At 39.5% G+C, this 21532-nt stretch overlaps 1 protein-coding gene across 3 annotated transcripts in view; it reads left to right on the forward strand.

The window, feature by feature from the left end:
- NALCN (sodium leak channel, non-selective) overlaps positions 1-21532 on the forward strand; it is a 295723-nt gene that overhangs the window by 99114 nt on the left and 175077 nt on the right. For all 3 annotated transcript variants that reach the window (XM_021695963.1, XM_021695962.1, XM_021695964.1), the window contains one exon: positions 16936-17067. In XM_021695963.1, the coding sequence (XP_021551638.1) occupies positions 16936-17067 (132 nt within the window). The remainder of the gene's footprint in view (positions 1-16935; positions 17068-21532) is intronic.

The raw sequence follows: 21532 nt of genomic DNA on the forward strand, positions 1-21532 counted from the left end.
GAGAAAGACCAGCATGCTCCCTCAGCCTTCATAGATGAGGAGGTGGAGATCCAGAGGGCCTGGGTGACCTAAAGTTGCACCTCAACCAAATGGAGAAGCCAGGACCTACACCTGGGTCTTCTGGTTCCTAGTCCCAGGCTTTATCCAGTGGAAAAAAAAATATGCCGAGGAAACATAAGTTTGTAATAGAAATAATCAGGCCTGCTATGAGTACCAAATCAGAGTCTGACTGGGATCCTGAATACATTGCTTAAAAGGTATTAAAGGGCACCTGGGTGGCTCAGTCGGTTAAGCGCCTGCCTTCAGCTCAGGTCATGATCTCAGGGTCCTGGGATCGAACCCCACATGGAGCTTCCTGCTCAGCGGGGAGTCTGCTTCTCCCTCTCCCTTTGACCCTACCCCCTGTTCATTCTGTCACTCTCTCTCTCAAATGAATAAATAAAATAAATCTTTAATACCTGCATTAAATACTTGTGAATAGATGCCTCAAGGTTGCAATCTGGAATTAGAAAGCAAGTTAGCTTCTTTATCACAGAGATTTGAGATGGCAAGAGATAAATGACCAGGAGAGTGTAATGAGGAGACAGAACTATACAGGGATATAGGAAAATGAAGGTCAGTGGAGAGGTGGGTAGATGTTAGGCTAGAATTATGTCAATGTGGCATCCAAGAGACCTGCATATTAGACATGTTTGTGAATATGGCAGCATGCTTGATAAGTTTTATGAATGATGATACATATGGTTTGAAATGAAGGTGAATAAAGTCTGACATTTGTTCAACTCAGCTTTTACATGTTTGGTCCTAAATCAAGCTTTCCAGAAGAGCTGATGTGAACGAGTACAGATGCAAAGTGGGATGGCCAAGGGATTGATCTGTTTGTAGTGAGCATGAGCTGTGAATAGAGAGAGTACATTTTCATGTCTGAGTGAAAAATTGATTAACCACTCATCAATTAATTAAAAGAGAAAAAATTAAGAAAAAATATTTAAAATAAAATGGTCATGAAATACTCATTGGCTTTTACTAATGATTAATGCCATCTAAAACTAGGTAACAAGGAAATTTTCATCTGAATCATCCACTCACTCCTGTCTAGAGCTATAATGATCTCTCAAGGACACCCTCAAGGACAAACAGTAGAATATATCACTTCTTTTTATTTTTAAAATGGGCAAAATGTGATATTACATTCTCCTAAAACATACATTAAACTATAGAAATGACATTAAAAAATAAGTATTTGCTTGAATTCCTTCCAGCTTATCCTCCCTCACCCCCTTCCAGAGGTGGCCTAGAGGTCAACAATAAGAGCCAGTTCTTCTAAGACCCATTACTCCTGCATTTACTCTGTGTATCTCTTACAAAAACATCATTTCTGCTTCCACGAGGCACTGTCATTTTTCCATGTTTCTTCTTTCTAGAACACTCTCCTGAGCCACTCAGAATTCAGCTCAAAAGTCACTTCCTTTAGGAAGCCTTCCTCATCCTCAAAGAATATCAGAGTATCAGCTCCCCTGGTTGTATATTTCCACATCATCCTATGCTTTTCTTTTGTGTTTGTCATAATTTTCATAAAATAAATTAAAATGGTATAATTCATTATTTAAAGTCTGTTTCTCCAACCAGAGGAAACTCGATGGCAGTAGGGACCACAGCAGTCGTGGTCACTGCCACAATGATTCCTGACACATGGAAGAGACTCCTCAATTACTGTTTACCAAACAAGAGAACAAGCAAGTGAAAGAAGGACGTAGAGCCTTCTTGGCTTGTGCAAGTACTCATTTGTCTTCTCATATAGAAGCAGCTCTATTTGTCCTCTTGGTCTGGTTGTAGGGAACCAGAAATTGAGTGGGTGATGGCAATAACACTATTTCTATACAAGTGTTTATTTCTAAGTCTAAAACAAGCAGTACATTGAGATTTGTTTGTAGAAAATACCCATCAAAGTTGGATAATTTTGGATGCTTTTGTCAGCCTGTCTCTTCTCCAACATGGTGGCAGAGGCTCGACAGGACCTAGCCATGACTTCTGTTATTTCCCATGGCTTTCTGAATTCTTTTTAACTTTTCAGCATGCGAAATAAATAGGTAGGAATTTAGAAATGTAGATTTAGGAATAACCTAGTTGAAAAGAACCAAAACCAATTCCTATCTCAACCAAAAAAGTCAAACTTATTGGAATGAAGCATATGAATAGCTATAATTAAATTGACTTAGTAATTTTGCCATCACTGAAATAAATCAGAAAAATGACGTATGAATAAATATCTGAGAGTTGGTAAACTGGTCATCCAGAGTCCCCATCTGAGTATTAAAGGAACTGTTGATTTTGTCCTGAGAGTGGAACTTTGTTTTAAAATTTGACCTCGGGTGCCTGGGTGGCTCAGTTGGTTAAGCGACTGCCTTCGGCTCAGGTCATGATCCTGCAGTCCCGGGATCGAGTCCCGCATCCGGCTCCCTGCTCGGCAGGGAGTCTGCTTCTCCCTCTGATCCTCCATCTCATGCTCTCTCTCTCTCTGTCTCATTCTCTCTCTCAAATAAATAAATAAAATCTTTAAAATAAATAAATAAATAAAATAAAATTTGACCTCAAGTTTAAAACACAGAATATTTTACGCAAAAACCCAAATATCCTACTGATCTGATAAAATAGGTAACCCATGAAATAAGTTGCCGTAAATATGACTTTAGTTCACAAAGATTGTATAGTAGTAAGTTGTGCATAAATTTCAATTATCCCAAAATAGTCTTTCCATAAATTTTATGTTTTCAAAATTTCAAAATTTTAAAACCACCAATTCAACATAAATGGAAACTGGCTTGAATGCCTTTATAAGTGAAGGACATTTAAAAACCATCTCTGTCCTTGTTTCAGGTGACATTGCTTTGGATTTGCATACTCTTTTCATTGGTATTATTTCTTATATTTTTGCTTTCTATTCTGTTTTCTGTATCCTAGTCTCTTTTATTGGTATGAACATCTACATGTCTTTCCTGCCAACCATAAGTAATTAACTACTTTAATAAAATAAGGTAGATTGATGTGGCTTAATCTTCCCTCTACAGTTAAACTAAATACATGGTGGGACTGATGCTTCTTTGATTCTGGGTGTTAGATGTATAATTGTTTCTCTCTCTCTCTCTGTATGTATGCATGTATCTAAAAGATGGAGATACATATATATATATATATACATATATATATGCATATGTATTCCTGCAATGTAAAAATACATATGCATATATATATGTATATATATATATATGCAGCATGCATATATATACACACACACACACACATTTTTTTTTGCCTTGCAGCAATAAATCTATTAAGATTTTATATATTCCATTGAGCAGTGATAGGATCTGAGCAACAAGATTAGTTTTTTTATTGTTTCCCTACATTGCTACATACACACATATTTTCCCTCATTCCCAGTTTTCCCTACATTGCTACATACACACATATTTCCCTCATTTCCAATGTTCCAATGTAGCTCTGCTTCCTCTGATTATGGAGGATTATTCCATAGCTGATTATGGAGCTATCAAATGAGTTAGGAAACTCAGAGGTCTTCTTACTCTTCTACAGAATGATAGGCTCTATAGAGCCAGTGGTAGAAGAAAAAATAGGCACCTTTGGTCTGCAACTAAAAAGTCTACAAAATCTACTCTGTGTTCTGAGACACAAATTTTAAGTGTAATCATAGCTATAATTATAACCATATCGGGAGTCGTACACAGGCATTCAGGAAAAGGATTCAATTTGGCACCCTTAGGGTGGTCTTTTCTGTTTTCATAATAAATGAAAATGCATCTGCTCTTAAATTTAATTGCAAAACCATAAGTTCAGAGCAAGACTTTCTAGGCTGTGAGTGATGAACTCTGTGGTAACACTTGTTGAACTTTTTAGTTGATTAACTTCGTGTTAACTTCATTAACTTAATTTTACTAGGACATTTTTCGTGTTTAGCTAGTTATTAATGAAATTTATACCATGTTTACTAAGGAACTTAGCCACAGGAGATCTATGCAATTCCTTATAAATTCATTCCTAACTTAGGGACAAATAAGCAAACCTCCTATAGCCCCTGAAACACCCCTTCTCTCCACCTCTGTCCTGCCTAGAATGTCTTTCTGCTTTTTTCTCTTCTTCCCTGTGCACTGCTGATATGCTCATCATCTGGGGTCCCACCCCTTCCTGCCATTGGCCCTTATTATGGGAACAAGATGGCTCCAAGTGACAAGGAAAAGCCTGAGAATAGGGATGAGCCAAGCCCTAGACCTGGTTTCCTTTTCTTTTTGTCTGCAACTGCCTCAAGCACATGACTCCTGACTCCCTTACCTCTCACCCCTGCCTCCCCAACTACAGACATCCTTACTTCACTCCATGAAGAAACACCCAGCACAGCATTGTTCCAGAAGGAGAATAAATCACCATATTGTAGCCTCTTAGACAGTAGGCTCTGGAGACAGACGTATTTCAGCTCTGCTATTAATTAGTAAGACCTTGGGCATATTTCTGTAAAATAGGGATAGTGCCTCCTTCCTCAGCTGTGAGGATTAAGTGAGTATTTATGCCCACTCAAGAATTGTTTGGTTGCAAGGAACAGATCGTAGGCTCACAGGGAGCCTTTGTGTATAGTCAGACCTGCCAGGCAGCTATGCTTTCTTTGTCTTTCTCTCACTCTCTGTGGGCTGACACATAATTTCTCATCTTTGTTTCTGTCCATGCATCTGCCTCTGTTTTTCTCCTTGAAGGCTGGCTTTATTCTGTTTCTTGCACAGTGCCCAAATATGGCTGTTTGCAACTGAGTTTGGTGACCTCTCATTCAAGAGCTCTAAAGAGACTCACCAAGGAAACATCCAAAGATGGGTGTGAGGCTGGGAGACTATAGTTTCATAGTAGACCTCCCCAAATGGGAGATTGGCCAGAGGCAGCTGGTCATGGGAATGGAATGGAAGCAGCAAGTCCACTTAAGTGAAGTGTTCCTACAGTAGGAACCCAAAGTAATTTTCCCTTCTTAATCCCTTCTGAAGACTTTGCCTAGTCTCTGTCTACAAGAGCCACTGCTGAACACCCCTCGGAGCTTCATGGAGCGGGTGGAGAGGGACCTAACTTTTTGGCCATATGAGTAGTGGGACTTGACCTCAGGAGTTATTACTCAGGGATAGGTTCCCTACTAAACTTCGAAGCCTTGCAGGGCTTGAGAAGTCTTGTAAGGGCCAAATAGACCACTATGGTCTGACCTGAAGTTCAAATCACCCTGTATAGGATAGTTCCTTTGAAGAAACACCACCAAATTTCCTTGTATTTATAAGTGAATAATTTGTAAATTAGAGCCATTTCACAATATAATATTCAATCCCTTCCTTGCATTAAAAAGATTATGAAATAATGTGGAGACACAGATGGGAAGAATACCTTTGTATCCACCGTTGGAAATAATAACAGCTCACATTTGTGGACCACCCCCTCTGTGTCAGCCACGCTGTGTGTTCCAGGTGTTCAATTATTTCGCGCTCACACATGCCACAGTTGTAGGTGCTATTGTGACCTCTGTGGAGGGAACAAAGGCTCCCTGTGACCTGTTTTGACCTCTGTGGAACAGATGAGGCACAGAGAGCTTAAGTAATTTGGTGAAGGTCACGTAGCTGGTTACTGACTGGGAAGATGGCACTTTCTACTCCTCGTGGCAACTTGTAACAATTATCAGTGTTTCGCATCCTGTCCACCACTGATGTTATCAGACTTTTACACCTGATGGTGTGGAGATACAGCATTCAATTTAGATCTCCCTGATTTACAGTCTGTGGAAGTTGAGCACTTTTTGAATAGATTTATAGGCCACTTTCTGTAGATTGCTTATTCATTCTATAAATAAGCCCATTTACCTGTTGATTTTTTCCAAACGATTTTCAGAAATTCTGTGCAACTCTAAAGGGCGTATCACTTCTGTCTAATGGAAAAGACACTGAGATATTAGAAAGATATGTCTGAAATATTAGTGCTTGGCATCTAGATGCACACTCTACAGTTCTCCCCTCTTCAGGTGATGGTGCAATTCTCTTAGGTGGTATTACCGAAACCATTTAGAAAGTGTCTTCAGTGTGTGCTTCATTGTGCATCTCAGAAAAGGGAAAAGTGATAGTTGACTCTTTTCACATCAACCAGTTACTTAGTTGTTTAAACTCTATTTTAGCCTAAGCAACAGCTGCACGAAGAGGTCACTCTCGTGCATGATAAAAAGTTCTGTTAAATGGGTCCCCAGCTGCTCTGTGACAAGCCATTTTTCTCCTGCGTCTCAGGTAGGCGTTTTCGTCTCTTGACAATTTGACAGATGTGGCCGCACAGTTGAGCCATCTTCCCAAACACACCCAGTGATCTATTACTGCAAAGAAAATCACTGACAAGAAAATGAAAGTATGCTCAAGCTCTGTTTCTCTCTGTAGCATCTTGTGCCTCCATCTGTAAAGAACAGAGATAATAGGCTCTAACCATAAGTAGGTCAAATGGTGGCAAAATTATTACTCTAGTGTTTTAATGCTTTCTGAGAACATTTCCATTGAAGGCAAAGATTGGGGGAGGTGGACTGTGTGATGTGTGTATTTCAAGTGATAAAGTGACATGCGAGGCACTTCTCAGACGTCTGTCTTGTTAATGAACCTTCCCAGGAACTGGCAGACAATCTCAAGAATTGATTGAACCCAGGAGAATTTAGCTTCCATCCACAAGCAAACCTCTGCTGTGCTTACAGACCAAGGTGACGAGATGGTGTGGGCCAGCTGAGACTGGCCCAGGAGAACCTGGGACGATTTGCTAAATCTCCCAGAGCCTCGGTTTGCTGACTTGAAAAATGGGGATAATGACATCTCTTGGGGGTTTGTAAGGATTGGAAATGATGCACATAAAATGTCTAGCGCAGTGTGCGGGATGCAGTTGCTCCAGCCCTGTTTCTGCATCTCAGCAGTGTCCCGAAGAGTCCAACAGACATGCGCCCACTTGTTCTCATGAGGACGTTGCCCCTCTCATCTTTTTTTTTTTTTTAAGATTTTATTTATTTATTTGACAGAGAGAGGCACAGCGAGAGAGGGAACACAAGCAGGGGGAGTGGGAGAGGGAGAAGCAGGCTTCCCGCCGAGCAGGGAGCCCGATGCGGGACTCGATCCCAGAATCCTGGGATCATGACCTGAGCCGAAGGCAGACGCTTAACGACTGAGCCACCCAGGCGCCCGCCCCTCTCATCTTGAAAAATCAAACACACCTCTCCCTGACCCATTCCCACGTAGAAACGGGCTGTTCCTGCCTCTCCAGAACTAGGATGCACCCCCATCATCCTCCCTGAGTCTGACTTGTCCACAATTCTGTCATTAATTCAGTCTTTTCAATTTCTTTGACTCGTCTCCCCTCCATCCCAATCTAATGGCCCTACCTTCAAAATCAGGTCAAACAAAACTTCCTCAATACAGTGGTTGATCTCTGACGCCTCAGTTCAGTTTGGTCACTTTCTTCTCTACTTCTGGTTGCTTCCATTATAGCTTTCACATGATAAGTGCTTGGCAAATATTTGGGGGATTATATGTGAGTGTACACATATATGTGCTTTCATGTACAGAACTACACCACCTCACACACAGCAGACACAAATTCTCACCCTCCTGTTACGCAGAGGCCCATGACACCCCTCCTGGACACTGGTGTGTGCGCACACAGTCCCATCTTCGTCTCTAAGAGCAGAACATAAAACAGCTGGCTTGGAGGAAAAGTTTTTTGGGGGAAAAAAAGGAATAAAAAGTATTCTATAAGAACCTGGAATGGGAATTAAGAACAGGAAGAATAAAATATCTAGAGCCAAAACAGCACAAACCAAAACTATAAGAAGGTAGTTAAAAAGCTAATTGAAAGAGACCTGTTATAGTCTTGAAACCAGTTATGGCCAAATTAACTAAAGAGAGGAGCTGATTGTGTAACTTTTCAATTCTAAACATTTTATATATATAAATATATATATAGTATATATATATAAAATATATTTATGTAAGTATATATATTTTATATATTTATATACATATATATTTAAATATACATTCTACATATTTATATATACAAATAGAATATATATGCATTTCAAATTATAATTATATTTAGAATAGAGACCAGACATGATAAAAATAAGATAAAATTAATACTATTTTTGTTTATTTATCTATCTTCTGTTGATTAAATGGTTTGGTGTCTTTGATTTTGGGGCCTCATGGAAGAAAGAAATATTCAAAACATCTTAAAATTATTTGCGTTTCAGATTATCCCAAACTAAATTCCTATATTGTTGTATATTTTCATCTTCTAGTTTGAATAAATCCCATGACTCTTCGATATTTACATTTATATTAACCAGGAGACATTTACCAACTTATGCCAGGCATTCATAATACAGTCTTGGGAGATGAATTTCCATCAAATATTTGTTACATTGTCACCTTTGGAAAAAATGAAGGGTACGTTGTTCTTCTTCTGAGCCTTGATTTCTGGGGTTAAATATGCGGCCCTCCTTAAAGTCCTCAGCTAAGGTTTGAAATTGCTATGTATTTATCTCTGTCTTCAGCACAGTTAGTGCAGTTGAAGGGTTTGGAGGAGCAGTGTGACTCCCTCTGTGCCCTACAGCTGATGAAAAAAATGTGTCATTTCATAGTCAGTATAGTTCCTGCCTGTTTTTTCAACCCCTCAAATTTGTTTTTCTCTCTTTCCTCAATAATTTAAGTATCTCAAAATGAATCACCCACTTGAAGATACTATCTAGTTCAAAAATTCTTGTTTAACTCTGTGTTCATCAAATGTAACAACCTAAGCCCTTCACTGTGTCAGATCTAAAATTTGTTGAAAATGACCGCTATTTAATTTCATTTTCAAATTTGTGATTCCCCTCTTGAATTTAAAGCAAAAGTTTTATGTTCACTTGTCTACCAGTTAATACTAAAAATAAAAATAAACATATGAGTAAATTTGAAGTGATTCTACATATAGACATTTTAATTAGCTACGGGAATGTCGATTGAAGTGTCCAAAGACCTTAAAATCATCATAGTGTAAGGTCCCCTGTCTAGCAGCCTTGCTGTGGACCTTCCTAACTTCTCACTAAAGTACTCATGAAGACAAAGAGAAACTCACAACAATACTGATAACTAAGACTAAGAAAGCACCTTTTGTCAAAATCTGGTGAGATTAGCTGGTAACTCTATGGCCTGTTGAACGCTAGTGAGAAAGTAGAAAATGTTAGCACCTGCAGTCTGGCATTTCACTTATAATTGACTGTAAGTCAGAATCAGAGGATCTGGGGAAGGGATGGTCACTATGGAGGCTTATTGCTGGAATACGTGCAGTAGCCTCATCGGCCAGTCATCACTCTGGGTCCTGTTGTGCCCAAGGCTGAATGGTGCAGCTCCTTGGAATATACAGATAGAAGATTATAGTACCTGAGAGGCACCTTTGTGGCTCAGTTCGTTAAGCATCCTACTAGTGATTTTGGCTCAGGTCATGATCTCAGGGTTGTGAGATCAAGGCCCGTGTTGGGCTCTGTGTTGGACATGCAGCCTGCTTAAGATTCTCTCTCTCCCTCTCCCCATCTCTCTCTCTCTCAAAAAAAAAATTACTTGAACTTAAATGTCCTAATTTGTTTTACTTACTTCACATCAATACATCTAAAAACAGGATCAAGAGTGAGAGGGTCTATGTGAGTGCCCTTGGCATTATGAGTCATGATGGGTCTCTAGGTATCGGAATGGGATATGTCATCCAGCCTAGAGTAACAAGGAGGTGCCAGAGAGCTGGGGCAGCTGGGCATGGGGCAGTGCTGTGCTTGCAAATGTTTAAAATGTTTAATAACCATCTTGAAGTGGAAGAGTCCTGACTGGTAGCTTCTGCTAATTCCCATGGTGTGCCCACTATGGCCAATTTGAAGTTAACTGAACATGAAGTTGGGGAGAGATGTACACAGTTGCAGCTCCAGCACACCACCATGGGGCCAGCTGTGTTCCCCAACCACCTTCAATCAAGATGGCATATATATAGAGAGAGAGAGAGTAAAATTTTTGATAATCCCATCTGAAGCACCTAGTTTCCAAGGTCACTATAGAGGAGAAGAGAGAAAGAGTTTGGAGAAAGCACGCCCTTTCTTAATTTCCCTTTCAAAATGACACATCACTTCCATTCCATTCCGGTGATGAGAACCACTCTTACTGCCCCACGTCGAGGCTAACAGGCTAAGTAATGTCATTTAGCTCTGTGCCCGGGGTGAGGAAACAGGCTTGGTGGGTGTATTGGTTAAACAACAAGCCCCCCCCTCCGCTAAAACTTAACAGCTTATAAAACAGACACTGATTTTTGCTCATGAATTTTTGGCTCAGCTGATCCTGGCCGGGCTCGTCCTGTATTTGCAGTCAGCCAGCATCCTCAGCTAGCTCGTCAGCTAGCATCTCTGCTTCGGGGCCGTGGCTGACTCTCGGGGTAAAGGGGATGGTGGGGCCCATGGGCTCCATGCAGCAAGCCTGCCTAGAATGTCGGCGTGATGGTCCATGGAGCTGCAAGAATAAGTCTCAACCCCCGACTATTTTCTGAATCTCTGTTCACATCATCTCTGCCATTGTCTTGCTACCAAAACAAGCCACATGGCTAAGTCCAGAGTCAGAGTGGGAGGGCGCTGCCGAGGCTGTGGCTGCAGGGACGTAGGTGCTGTTCTAGCACACGCTAGAAGAAATGTGACTAGCTGACTTACTAGCCTAATAGTCGGTCCTTCTTAGTGGCACTTCTTTTCCACTGGGCATGCATTTACTTTTCGTTAAAATCTTGTTTGCATCACACAGTGGAGCTGGCGTTTGAAAAATATTAATAACAGTAATAAATACTTGTGTGGCAATTTACGATTTAACCTCTAACCTTACTCTTGCAGAGTAGAGTGAAAGATAGGCTCATGCTGGCCAAGAGATGAAAATACCTTAGGAACCTCCTCTTCCTTCTTTCTACAATTTGACTTCCATGTTTGGGAAGTCCCCCAGCTTACTGTCCAGGAAAGAGAGCAACCCGGTCAGGGCTTGACCTATTCACGGATATCACAGACTTTCATTACCTTTGAGGGGAGTCACTTGTGGATTTCCGTCTATCCTCTGGCTCTCCAGGGGCAGATGGGAAAGGCAGAGTTTCTCAGGACATCTACTGGTTCTGTTTTCAGTCTTGTTATAAATACATTCGCTTTTTTTTTTTTAACAATTCTCTATATCAGACAGCATTATTTTATATATTGATTTTAGAAGTAACATATACCAGATGTCTTCTAAATACGGGAAACAAAAGATGCACCACTTGCACATGAGAGATGTATTTTAGGTTTTATGTACTTGGTCTTTAACACTGTGTTCTTGTTCTTATGCTCATGGCTGCATATGCAAGATGGTTTCTGAGAATATCATTGTGTAATTGCATTGTTCTCCAAATATGTTTATTTTGGACAATTAAAACAGTTTTTAGTACATGGTTGATACAATGTACAGTGCATGAAATTTGTTTACCAAGGTAGGATTTTTTATTCTCTCAAGCAGCAATTTAAAGAAAGATTTGATTTCTGAGCTGTACTATTCATTATCCTAATTTATCCTCATTGTGGCCTCGAAGGCCACAGTTTTGATCTGTTGAGCGTTTGCCTACAGGGTTTTCAGAATCTTTAAGGCAGTGTTTTATAGGCAAAATTACTGAACAAATTAATAGAAATAACTCCAATGAAGCGCTCAAGCTAAAAATGGGATAGCATAAGACCTTTCTAAAAGTCTGTACACCTTCACGGTCCCTCTCAAGATTAATTATCTCCTTGGCTTGAGTTCTCGTATTGTACCTTCTTACCTTCCCCATAAGCAACTGATTCTATCTCTACCTTTAAATGCTTAGAGTGTTTTCAGATACAGTAGTAATAATAATAAGAGTCCTGAGCGCAAGACGTTGGCTATGTGTTAGACTCTATATTAAATAGTCTCATTTCTATTCATGTTACCACCTAGAGATGTAGGTGCTCTCAAATTCGTTTCTCATATCCAAACACTAAGTCACAGAGAGGTTCAATCATGCACAGAGTCAAGATTTGAACTCAGTTCAGCCTGTCTTCAAACTGATATTTTTCCCCACCCTGGAGATTTTACCCCCTTCTGTGAGGAACAGGTCATCTTCAGCTTTCAAATACAAGGTTCACAAACTTGTTCCCTCTATTTAATCACAAACACTTAGTGAAGGAGCTGCTGTTCGTTCTTCTTTAATACATAGAACAGCGTCAGAAGCATTTTGACTGCTTATTAGAAGGCAAAAGAGCACCTACTTTGGACTCAAAACATATGAGACTACTTTCTTTCTTTCTTTCTTTTTTTTGAAGATTTATTTATTTGACAGAGAGAGACACAGCGAGAGAGGGAACACAAGCAGGGGGAGTGGGAGAGGGAGAAGCAGGCTTCCCACTGAGCAGGGAGCCCGATGTGGGGCTCAATCCCAGGACCCTGGGATCATGACCTGAGCCGAAGGCAGATGCTTAATGACTGAGCCACCCGGGCACCCCAAAACATATGAGACTACCTTCTAACTCTATGAGTTTGGAAGTCTACTTATCCTTACCTTGTCCTTTCTTCATATGTGAAAGGAGGTAACAAAACATCTATCACACAGGGTTGTTGATTAAATGATATTTTTACATCAGCACACAAAATGCTAGGAAGGAAACTTGCCACAAACCAAGCACTCAAATGGTGGTCTTGTTTTGATAATACATCTTGGTGTCAGTTTGAATTGAGTGAGGACCCCTATCCATATTTGGTGTAGACTTCACAGTCTCTTGAGAACATTCCTTTCGTGGTAGGACTCAGAACTAATAAAAGAAAAGTGACCTTTCTCATTCTTCTGTTTGAATTGGGACTCAGCATCATGCTGCAGACCCATTGTCTCATTACACGTTCTAAAACAGAGTAAGGTGTAAACCTTAGTTGCCATAATGAGTTTACATTTGTAGTAATAAAGTTTACAGAGACCCCTACTGACGTATCACCTTGGGTGGAGTCCTTTGGTGAGGTAGAATTCTGTAGCACTAGTGCTGTATGCAGTCAGGCTTCAGAGGAGATGATTGAACTAGTGTATGTCAAAATCACGAACAATATTTGTATTAGATTCCTATTCTGCTGGAGCACATTACCGCAAACTTACTGACTTACAACAACATATTATTTATAGTTGTGTAGGTCAGAACTCCAAAATGAGTTTCAGCTGGCTAAAATGAAGGTCTCAGGAAGACTGCATTACTTTTGGAGGTCTAGGGAAGAAATAATTTTCTTGCCTTTTCCAGATTCTAGACATCACTTGACTTTATGAAAGAGTCTGTGATGGGTCTTCATAAAACTCGCCCCAAATGATTGAAAAGCCAACACATACTTTGTTCTTCATGAACCTGGTTTAGTTGGGTTTTAATCTTGGAGTTGAAGAGTGGGGGGAAGGTAGGCATTCATTTTGTGGTGGTATATCCTAACATATTACCATAATATTCCAGCAAGTATTGTTCTATTCTATTCAGTGATTATAGACTTTCAGAGTCATGAAATCCTGAATTTGTGAAAACATTTATAGGTCACGCAGTTTAAACTGCTACTCAAGGAGTATCCTCTACAACAGAGCTTCTCACACTTTAATATGCACATTAATTATTGGTGACCTTGTTAAAAATGCAGATTCTGATTCAGTAGGTTTAGGATAGGGCCTGAAAACCTGCATTTCCTTTTTTTTTTTAATTAATATATAATGTATTATTTGTTTCAGGGATACAGGTCTGTGATTCATCAGTCTTACACAATTCACAGAGCTCACCATAGCACATACCCTCCCCAGGATCCATCACCCAGCCACCCCATCCCTCCCACCCCCCACCACTCCAGCAACCCTCAGTTTGTTTCCTGAGATTAAGAGTCTCTTATGGTTTGCATTTCAAATACGCTCCCAGGAAACTCCTGGTCCAGGGACCACACTTTGAGGCTCCTAAGCATTCCTGACAGATACTGCTGCTTTGGGGATGGTTCTGTTATAGTCTTTTCTTTGTATTTTGGTAATTCCAACTGTCACATACAATTGGTTTTTCTTGGATCAAAACCAAACTAAAAATATATGTAAAACTTGTCTGATTTTTTAAAAATATAAACCAAAATCACATAGCAATTGAAGGGAACCATAAAAAGTTGAATGAGTATGCAGGATCCAAAGAGTTTTATGTTACATAGAGAAATATATACATAAATGTATAAATATATATACACAAACATGCATATGTGTGTTTATAGGTGTATATATATCCACATCCATGTTAAATAATTCTGAAAAATCTCAAGTTATATAATATTTTGTGGAACTGACTCAACTTTAACATTTCCCTTTACATTAATTTTTTTAAAGATTTTTTATTTATTTATTTGACAGAGAGACAGTGAGAGAGGGAACACAAGCAGTGGGGAGTGGGAGAGGGAGAAGCAGACCTCCTGCTGAGCAGGGAGCCCAATGCGAGGCTCGATCCCCGGACCCTGGGATCATGACCTGAGCCGAAGGCAGATGCTTAATGACTGAGCCACCCAGGTGCCCCGATTTTTTATTTTCTTATATAAATTAATGTAAAAGGAGGACACCTGGGTGGCTCAGTCGTTAAGTGTCTGCCTTCAGCTCAGGTTGTGATCCCAGGGTCCTCTGTTCGAGCCCCATATTGGGCTCCCTGCTCAGCAGGAAGCCTGCTTCTCCCTCTCTCGCTCCCCCTGCTTGTGTTCCCTCTCTCACTGTGTCTCTCTCTGTCAAATAAATAAATAAAATCTTTAAAAAAATAAAATAAAATAAAAAATCGAAGGGTATAAATTTGTACTGTCCTATAGATATAAGCATGAGTCTAAATGTGATGTTTCTAGCCCTCTGCTTAATTAAGGAAACTTACAGCCAGCCAACATGGGTTGGATTGAATTGAGCTGAAGTGGATCATATCACTAGCTCTCACGTCAAAGCTAGAGTTACTGGTTCTAATATTCAGATTTAGCTACTGCACATACTGGTCACCTTAATTCTTATTTAATATTTGAAAGTTACTACTTTGGAGAAAGTCAGCTAAGCTGTGGTGATTATAGTGTATCAAAATCCATTGTAAGTGATTATTTTAATGACTCTGTACCAACAGGGCCATGTAGACATTCAGACAAAAAACAACCTAATTATAATGGCAACACCAAAGGAAGCTGTGGCAGTTACAAAACCAATTTAAGTTTTTTGACAGCCATGGCTAAAAGCTTTGTTTGGATCTTTTAGTAATAACAGTTTACTTAAGACACAAATCCACAGCTAAGGAAAATAGAGAGAGTTGTGGCTTTTCTGTCATGCAGATAAAGTAAAACTCCGTTGAAATATTTTTAATAGAACATTACGTTGAAAAGAGTATAGGAAAGGAATAATAGTTATGGAATGTAACTCTCACAAGAGACCAAATAACAATACAAATTCTAATGAGAGTAGAAATGTGCCGGCTGATTTGCTTATCTGTCTTATGAAGGTCAGTTTCTGCAAGCAAATTGGTGTGCCTTTAAATATGTTGATTGGCAGTCCTGGGATTTGATTTTGTATTACCTATAAAGTCAAAGGCACATGGATGTAATGCTTCCATACACAGACCCTTACTAAATATCTGCTTTTCCAATAGCTCCGACATCTCTCAAATTCTTAGGTCTTATCACCTTTATTTATCTCCCTTGGTCCTGGACTCCGTCAGATACACAGCATAATTAATTCTTTGACCTTGGGCAATTAATCTCCCATTCCTGGACAGAAAAAAAAATGCCTGGATTCACAGAATTGCACTTTTATTGCAAATCTTTGTAGAACACTTATAATATGCAAGCACTGCTCTAAGCGCTTTACAAATATTGACTCATTTAAAATGGTAACAACCTTTGGAGTGGCCACTGTTGTCTCTACTTTGCTGATGAGGAAACGGAAGCTCAGAAAGGCTTAGCTAACTTGTCCAGGGCTGCAGAACTTGTATGTGGCGGAATCTCCACTCCATGTAGTTTGGCTCTGAGCCCATGTCCTCAGTGACAAGTGCAGGGTATGGAAGGCCGTGTGAAGTCACATGCGTGGATGCATGAGACAGCGGCTCAGAGGAGGCAGCCCTGTTTCTCTTTTCCCATCCCCAGGTTCTACTTCAGTCAGGTGCTTTTAGTTGCCAAAATTGAAGAATTCTCAGGTCAGATCAAATGGAAGGATCCGTGCCCCTGTGTGCCAAGAAGAAACAAGGCCTGCATGCATGGTGGCGCTAGTCTCTGGGCAGTTGGTGCCAAGGGATGTGATTTAGTGGTTTGTTGTTATGCACTCAGGTCCTTTCCATAGGCCAGCTTCTCTCTCCTTTTTTTGCTGCCCGAGGCCTTCAGCCTGTACTCTCTCCTTTTATATATTGTCTACCCCACCATGGATGGACTTCAACAGACTTGGGTATGGAGCCTGCTTCTACTGTGTACTTGCTGTGTGATCTTGGACAAATGACTTAATCTCTCTGAACTCACTGGAAAAACTGAGGAATATATCCTGCTGTGTAGGGCTACAGTGGAGATGAAAAGAGATAAAGTAAAAAACGTACTTATAGTATGGCCTGGAACGTTGTAAGCATTGAATACATGCTAGCCATCATAATAACAGTCATTATTTTTGAATGCCTAATTATTTCACCTCAGTAGAGGCAGTAGACTTGGGTCCAAATTATGGGTCCACCTGCAATACTTGTGTGACAGTGGGGAAGTTATTTAACTCTCCTGAGCCTCCTTTTTCCTCTCTATAAAATTGGGGTAACTTCCTAGAGCGGTTTCTGTCTTTGTTGAGAGTGTATCTGTTTTGCCTCCTCAGCAAATGATGCGGTCGTCCGTGTTCCACATGTTCATTCTGAGCATGGTGACTGTGGATGTGATAGTAGCCGCGAGCAACTACCACAAAGGAGAGAGCTTCAGACGGCAGTACGACGAGTTCTACCTCGCAGAGGTAAGCAGCCCCTTCGGAGGCAGATCAGTGTTCAAGGTAAAGGTGAACCTCAGGTGGTGCCTTTTAGAAATATGAAAATTAACATAAGTTCCTTAATTACTTGACTTTGACCAAAGCTGATTCATTGTCTGCTTCTTAAATGTTTCTTTGGTCACTGTGTTGCCTGGCTCATTTTCTGTCGCCCTCGGACTGAGTGACTTCCCCACCGTGTCACATTGCCAAGGTAACTCCTTTGCACCTGCTCTTACTCTTTTTTTTTTTTTTTTTTTTTTTTTTTTTTTTTTTTTTTTTTTTTTTTAATTTTTTTTTTAATTTTTTTTTTTTTAATTTTTAATTTTTTATTTTTTATTTTTTTTTTTATTTATTTGAGAGAGAGAGAATGAGACAGAGAGCATGAGAAGGAGGAAGGTCAGAGGGAGAAGCAGACTCCCTGCTGAGCAGGGAGCCCGATGCGGGACTCGATCCCGGGACTCCAGGATCATGACCTGAGCCGAAGGCAGTCGCTTAACCAACTGAGCCACCCAGGCACCCTCTTACTCTTTTGAGCTTGCTATTTTCCTATCCACCTCTCATTTTCTCTCCCTTTCTCATGTTGTGTTAGTCTGTTTCCTACTAAGTGTAACAAGCACAGATTGAGAAGATTGTAAGTAAGCAAGTCAGCTCAACAAGACCAAAGAGAGGGCAGGAGGAAAATTGAAAAAGATAATACAATAATTTCTGTGCTAGAAACAGAGGTGTTACCACCTGCACTGAAGATACCAAGTCAGGAGCAAGTAGGTTTAGTGATTAAATAAGCATCTTCTAGCATCCTACATACCATACTAGAGTTTTGGAATAGTACTTCTTATTGACTGAGTAATTTTGTTAATAGTTGATTCTTAAATATTTTAATGACATCCAGAGACCACTTTCTTATTGTGAAAAATTATTTCTAAAATACATCTCAGAATTCAGTGATTACATATTTATGGAAAATTGATTGACATATAACTCTTTAGAAACCCATTTATCTTTTAAATGAGGTATGCATATACAGCTGAACTACACTTTAAGAAATCCAATATATGAAAAAATAAACTTAAAAAAAACAGAAAAAATAGTAATTTGACTATTTTTATTATAAAAGCGTTTTCCATGTAAAAAAAGAAATCAATTTGCCATATAGTTGAGTTCTCTAAGATATCCAGAATTCCTCCAGTACATTTAAAAATTGATTTGGTTAATAAAAATTCAATCCACCTGCACATAAACTTTTCAGAGAAAGAACTGATGGCATATACCTATTGAATGTTTGCATCTATGTGGGTATCAAGAAACTTTTAAGGAGTCACTTATGAATTCCCCTCTTCATGGAGGTTTGTTGCCTGTAACAAACTATCATTTATATTAAACTTCTACTGTGATGTTATGCTCCCTAATTGCTATGTGGTATATGAGCTTATAGTTTAGCAAGAAATATAGACAGTAAACAATAAGTGTTTTATGCTGTGGAGTACCAGTGACAGGAGCTCATGAAGACATTATATCGAGCCTGACACTTGAAAAATGGGTATAATTTTGCTGCAGATCCAGCACACAAAGATTGGGTTGTCATTAAAAGCACAGGGAAACATGGACCAATAGTAATTTTTGCAGGTGAATTTCTAAAGCAAGCATGGAACATTGAAGGAATCCCAGTCAAGTGATTGCTGTCTGAAGTAGAAAGCAAGGTCTATATCCAGCCTGATAACAAGACTATAAAATGGGAAGGTGTGGACCCTGTGAAGAATGCAAAAAAAAAAAAAAAAAAAAAAAATAAAAAAAAAATCAATTCCAATCCTGAAGACCCAGCTGAATTTTGAGGCTACAAATTCATAATCATACCAATTTAGACAGATCTATGCCTTTTTTAGTCTTTGCATAAAGGGGAGAAAGGCAACAATTAGACTGAGCCAGCTCTGGAGATTTTCCAGGCTGGTGGAGCTGAGAGAGGTTGAGAAGGTAAGGTTTTTTGTTTTGGTTTTGGTTTTTTGGGTTTTGTTTGTTTGTTTGTTTTGGTGCAAAATGGTGGTTTTATTAAAGCCCTGGGACAGGACCTGTGGGCAGAAAGAGCTGCTGCCCCGGGGTTATGAGGGGTGGCTGATTATATACTATGGGGTTGGGGGAGGTAAGGAAAAGGGAGGTTTCAAAAGGATTTTCTTATGTTAAAGAAGACTCACAGGATACCAAAGACCTTGCCATTGTCAAGTGAAGGTTGTTTTTCCTTCTAGCAAGGCATTAACATTAAGATAGTTGGGAGCTTCCTGGAGGAACTTTACACTCTGCCTGCTTCAAGTATCTGTCAATGGCTGCAGGATTTAGGATTTCAGAATAATTCTGGATAACTAAATATAAAATATGGAGTGTTATATGGATGTGATTGGCTCAAACATAATGATGGAGTCAAGGCAAGATGTCAAGGAGCTATCAGACTAAGATGTTGGCTGAAATCTTCACAGTGACATTGAAATCATTCAGTGTGAGGCCCGTTCTTGGGGAAGGAGCATAGGCAGGGGCATATAGGAAGGACTGATGGAGAGATTAATAGATGGCAGCCACAGGGAGAGTCAGATGAGAAGGTATCTTAACCTGATGGAATACACCTCAAAGGAGTGTTGAGGAGTAATAGACAGGGCATCTCTTCCTCATCCGTATGCTATCCTACATGGGCCATGTGGGATACTGGAGCATGAGCATCCCCTTCTGGAAAGGGCTGTGGAGGAAGGCATGCATTTGGGACAGAATCAGCTGAGGCAAGGACATAGGAAACAGATTCAGTGAACAGGGATAAGTCAGCAAAGTTTTTCTTAAAGAGCCAGATAATAAACATCATGCGCTTTTCAGGCCACATGCTCTTTATCTCAGCTACTCAACTCTACCATTGTTGTACAAAAATGATGTACAAAATGAGTGTGGGCTCAGAATGGTGGTGTTCCAATAAAACTGTATTTATAAAAATAAACAATGGGCTCAACTTTGGTTTAAGCTATAGAAACAGAGAATATGTCAACTAACATCTTTATGTGTTAAATTCAGTTATACTAACAACAATAATAGCTGCCATTTGGGGGAGATTCTATTATGTTGCCAAGTATTTTAAAGGACTTCATTATCCCATTTAATTCTTAAAATAGCTGTAGAAATTTGAGTGTATGGGCTATTGTGATTCAGTATTTAAGGCAATAGCATAATATAATATTTTGGAAAGTTTGTTTTTAAAATAGATCACAAATGGCCCTGAGCTTTCAAAGAAGTAATTTCTTGAGTTCCCACATATTCCAGGATAACCTCAAAAATCCAAAATAAACTACTCTACCCATTAGAATCAACTTGCAGTCTAAAAAACATCCTTTCTGCATAAATTAAGCTGCTTAGCTTCTGTTGTATAGCTGGAGACCAGTTTTGCTACTTTGGACTAACTAACCTAAATTTAAAATTGGTTAAGAAACAGGAAAAACTTTTCTTTGTTTTTTTAGGCTATGTATAAATGTAAAAAGGTAAATTTACTTTCTTTTGTAAGAGTTTGCATTTTTAATTCTGATCTAAGATAAAACATTGTTAGTAATAGTATACATAAAATCACATTTTTATAATGAACATAATTATATATTTAAATGGATATTCTCATTCTCTTAAGTAATAAAACTTAAACAGCACTTTTGTATTGTTATATAAAAATATATAAATATATAGGTGTATCCATTAGACTGTATGTTTAACAGAACCTTATCAGCACAGTGTTATGCACAGAAGATTAACAATTTTAACAAAATTCCTCTTTTAAGAAAGTCACAAATTGATGGGAGAGCTAGCACAATGAAGCAAGCAATGAAGAACAGCATTTCTGGTCAGGAGAAAGGTTTACCTTGTTTAGAACTCCAGGATGTCTTTTGGTTTCCTGTTTTTCTTTTCTTTCTTTTTTTTTTTTTTTTTAAGATTTTATTTATTTATTTGACAGAGAGAGAGGAACACAAGCGGGGGCATGGGAGAGGGAGAAGCAGGCTCCCCGCTGAGCAGGGAGCCCGATGCGGGGCTCGATCCCAGGACTCTGGGATCATGACCTGAGCCGAAGGCAGACACTTAACAACTGAGCCACCCAGGCGCCCCTGGTTTCCTGTTTTTCTATGGCAGCTATGTGTTTGAAGCAGAAAGTCTTTCTTTTTTTTTTTCTTTTTTTATTTTATTATGTTAGGTTAATCACCATACATTACATCATTAGTTTTTGATGTAGTGTTCCATGATTCATTGTTTGCGTATAACACCCAGTGCTCCATTCAGTATGTGCCCTCTTTAATACCCATCACCAGGCTAACCCATCCCCCCCACCGCCCTTCCCCTCTAGCACCCTCAGTTTGTTTCTCAGAGTCCATAGTCTCTCATGGTTCGTCTCCCCCTCCGACTTCCCGCCCTTCATTTTTCCCTTCCTACTATCTTCTTCCTTTTTTTT

The sequence above is a fragment of the Neomonachus schauinslandi genome, chromosome 3 (assembly GCF_002201575.2).
Source record: "Neomonachus schauinslandi chromosome 3, ASM220157v2, whole genome shotgun sequence".
In the NCBI taxonomy this organism is placed as follows: domain Eukaryota; kingdom Metazoa; phylum Chordata; class Mammalia; order Carnivora; family Phocidae; genus Neomonachus; species Neomonachus schauinslandi.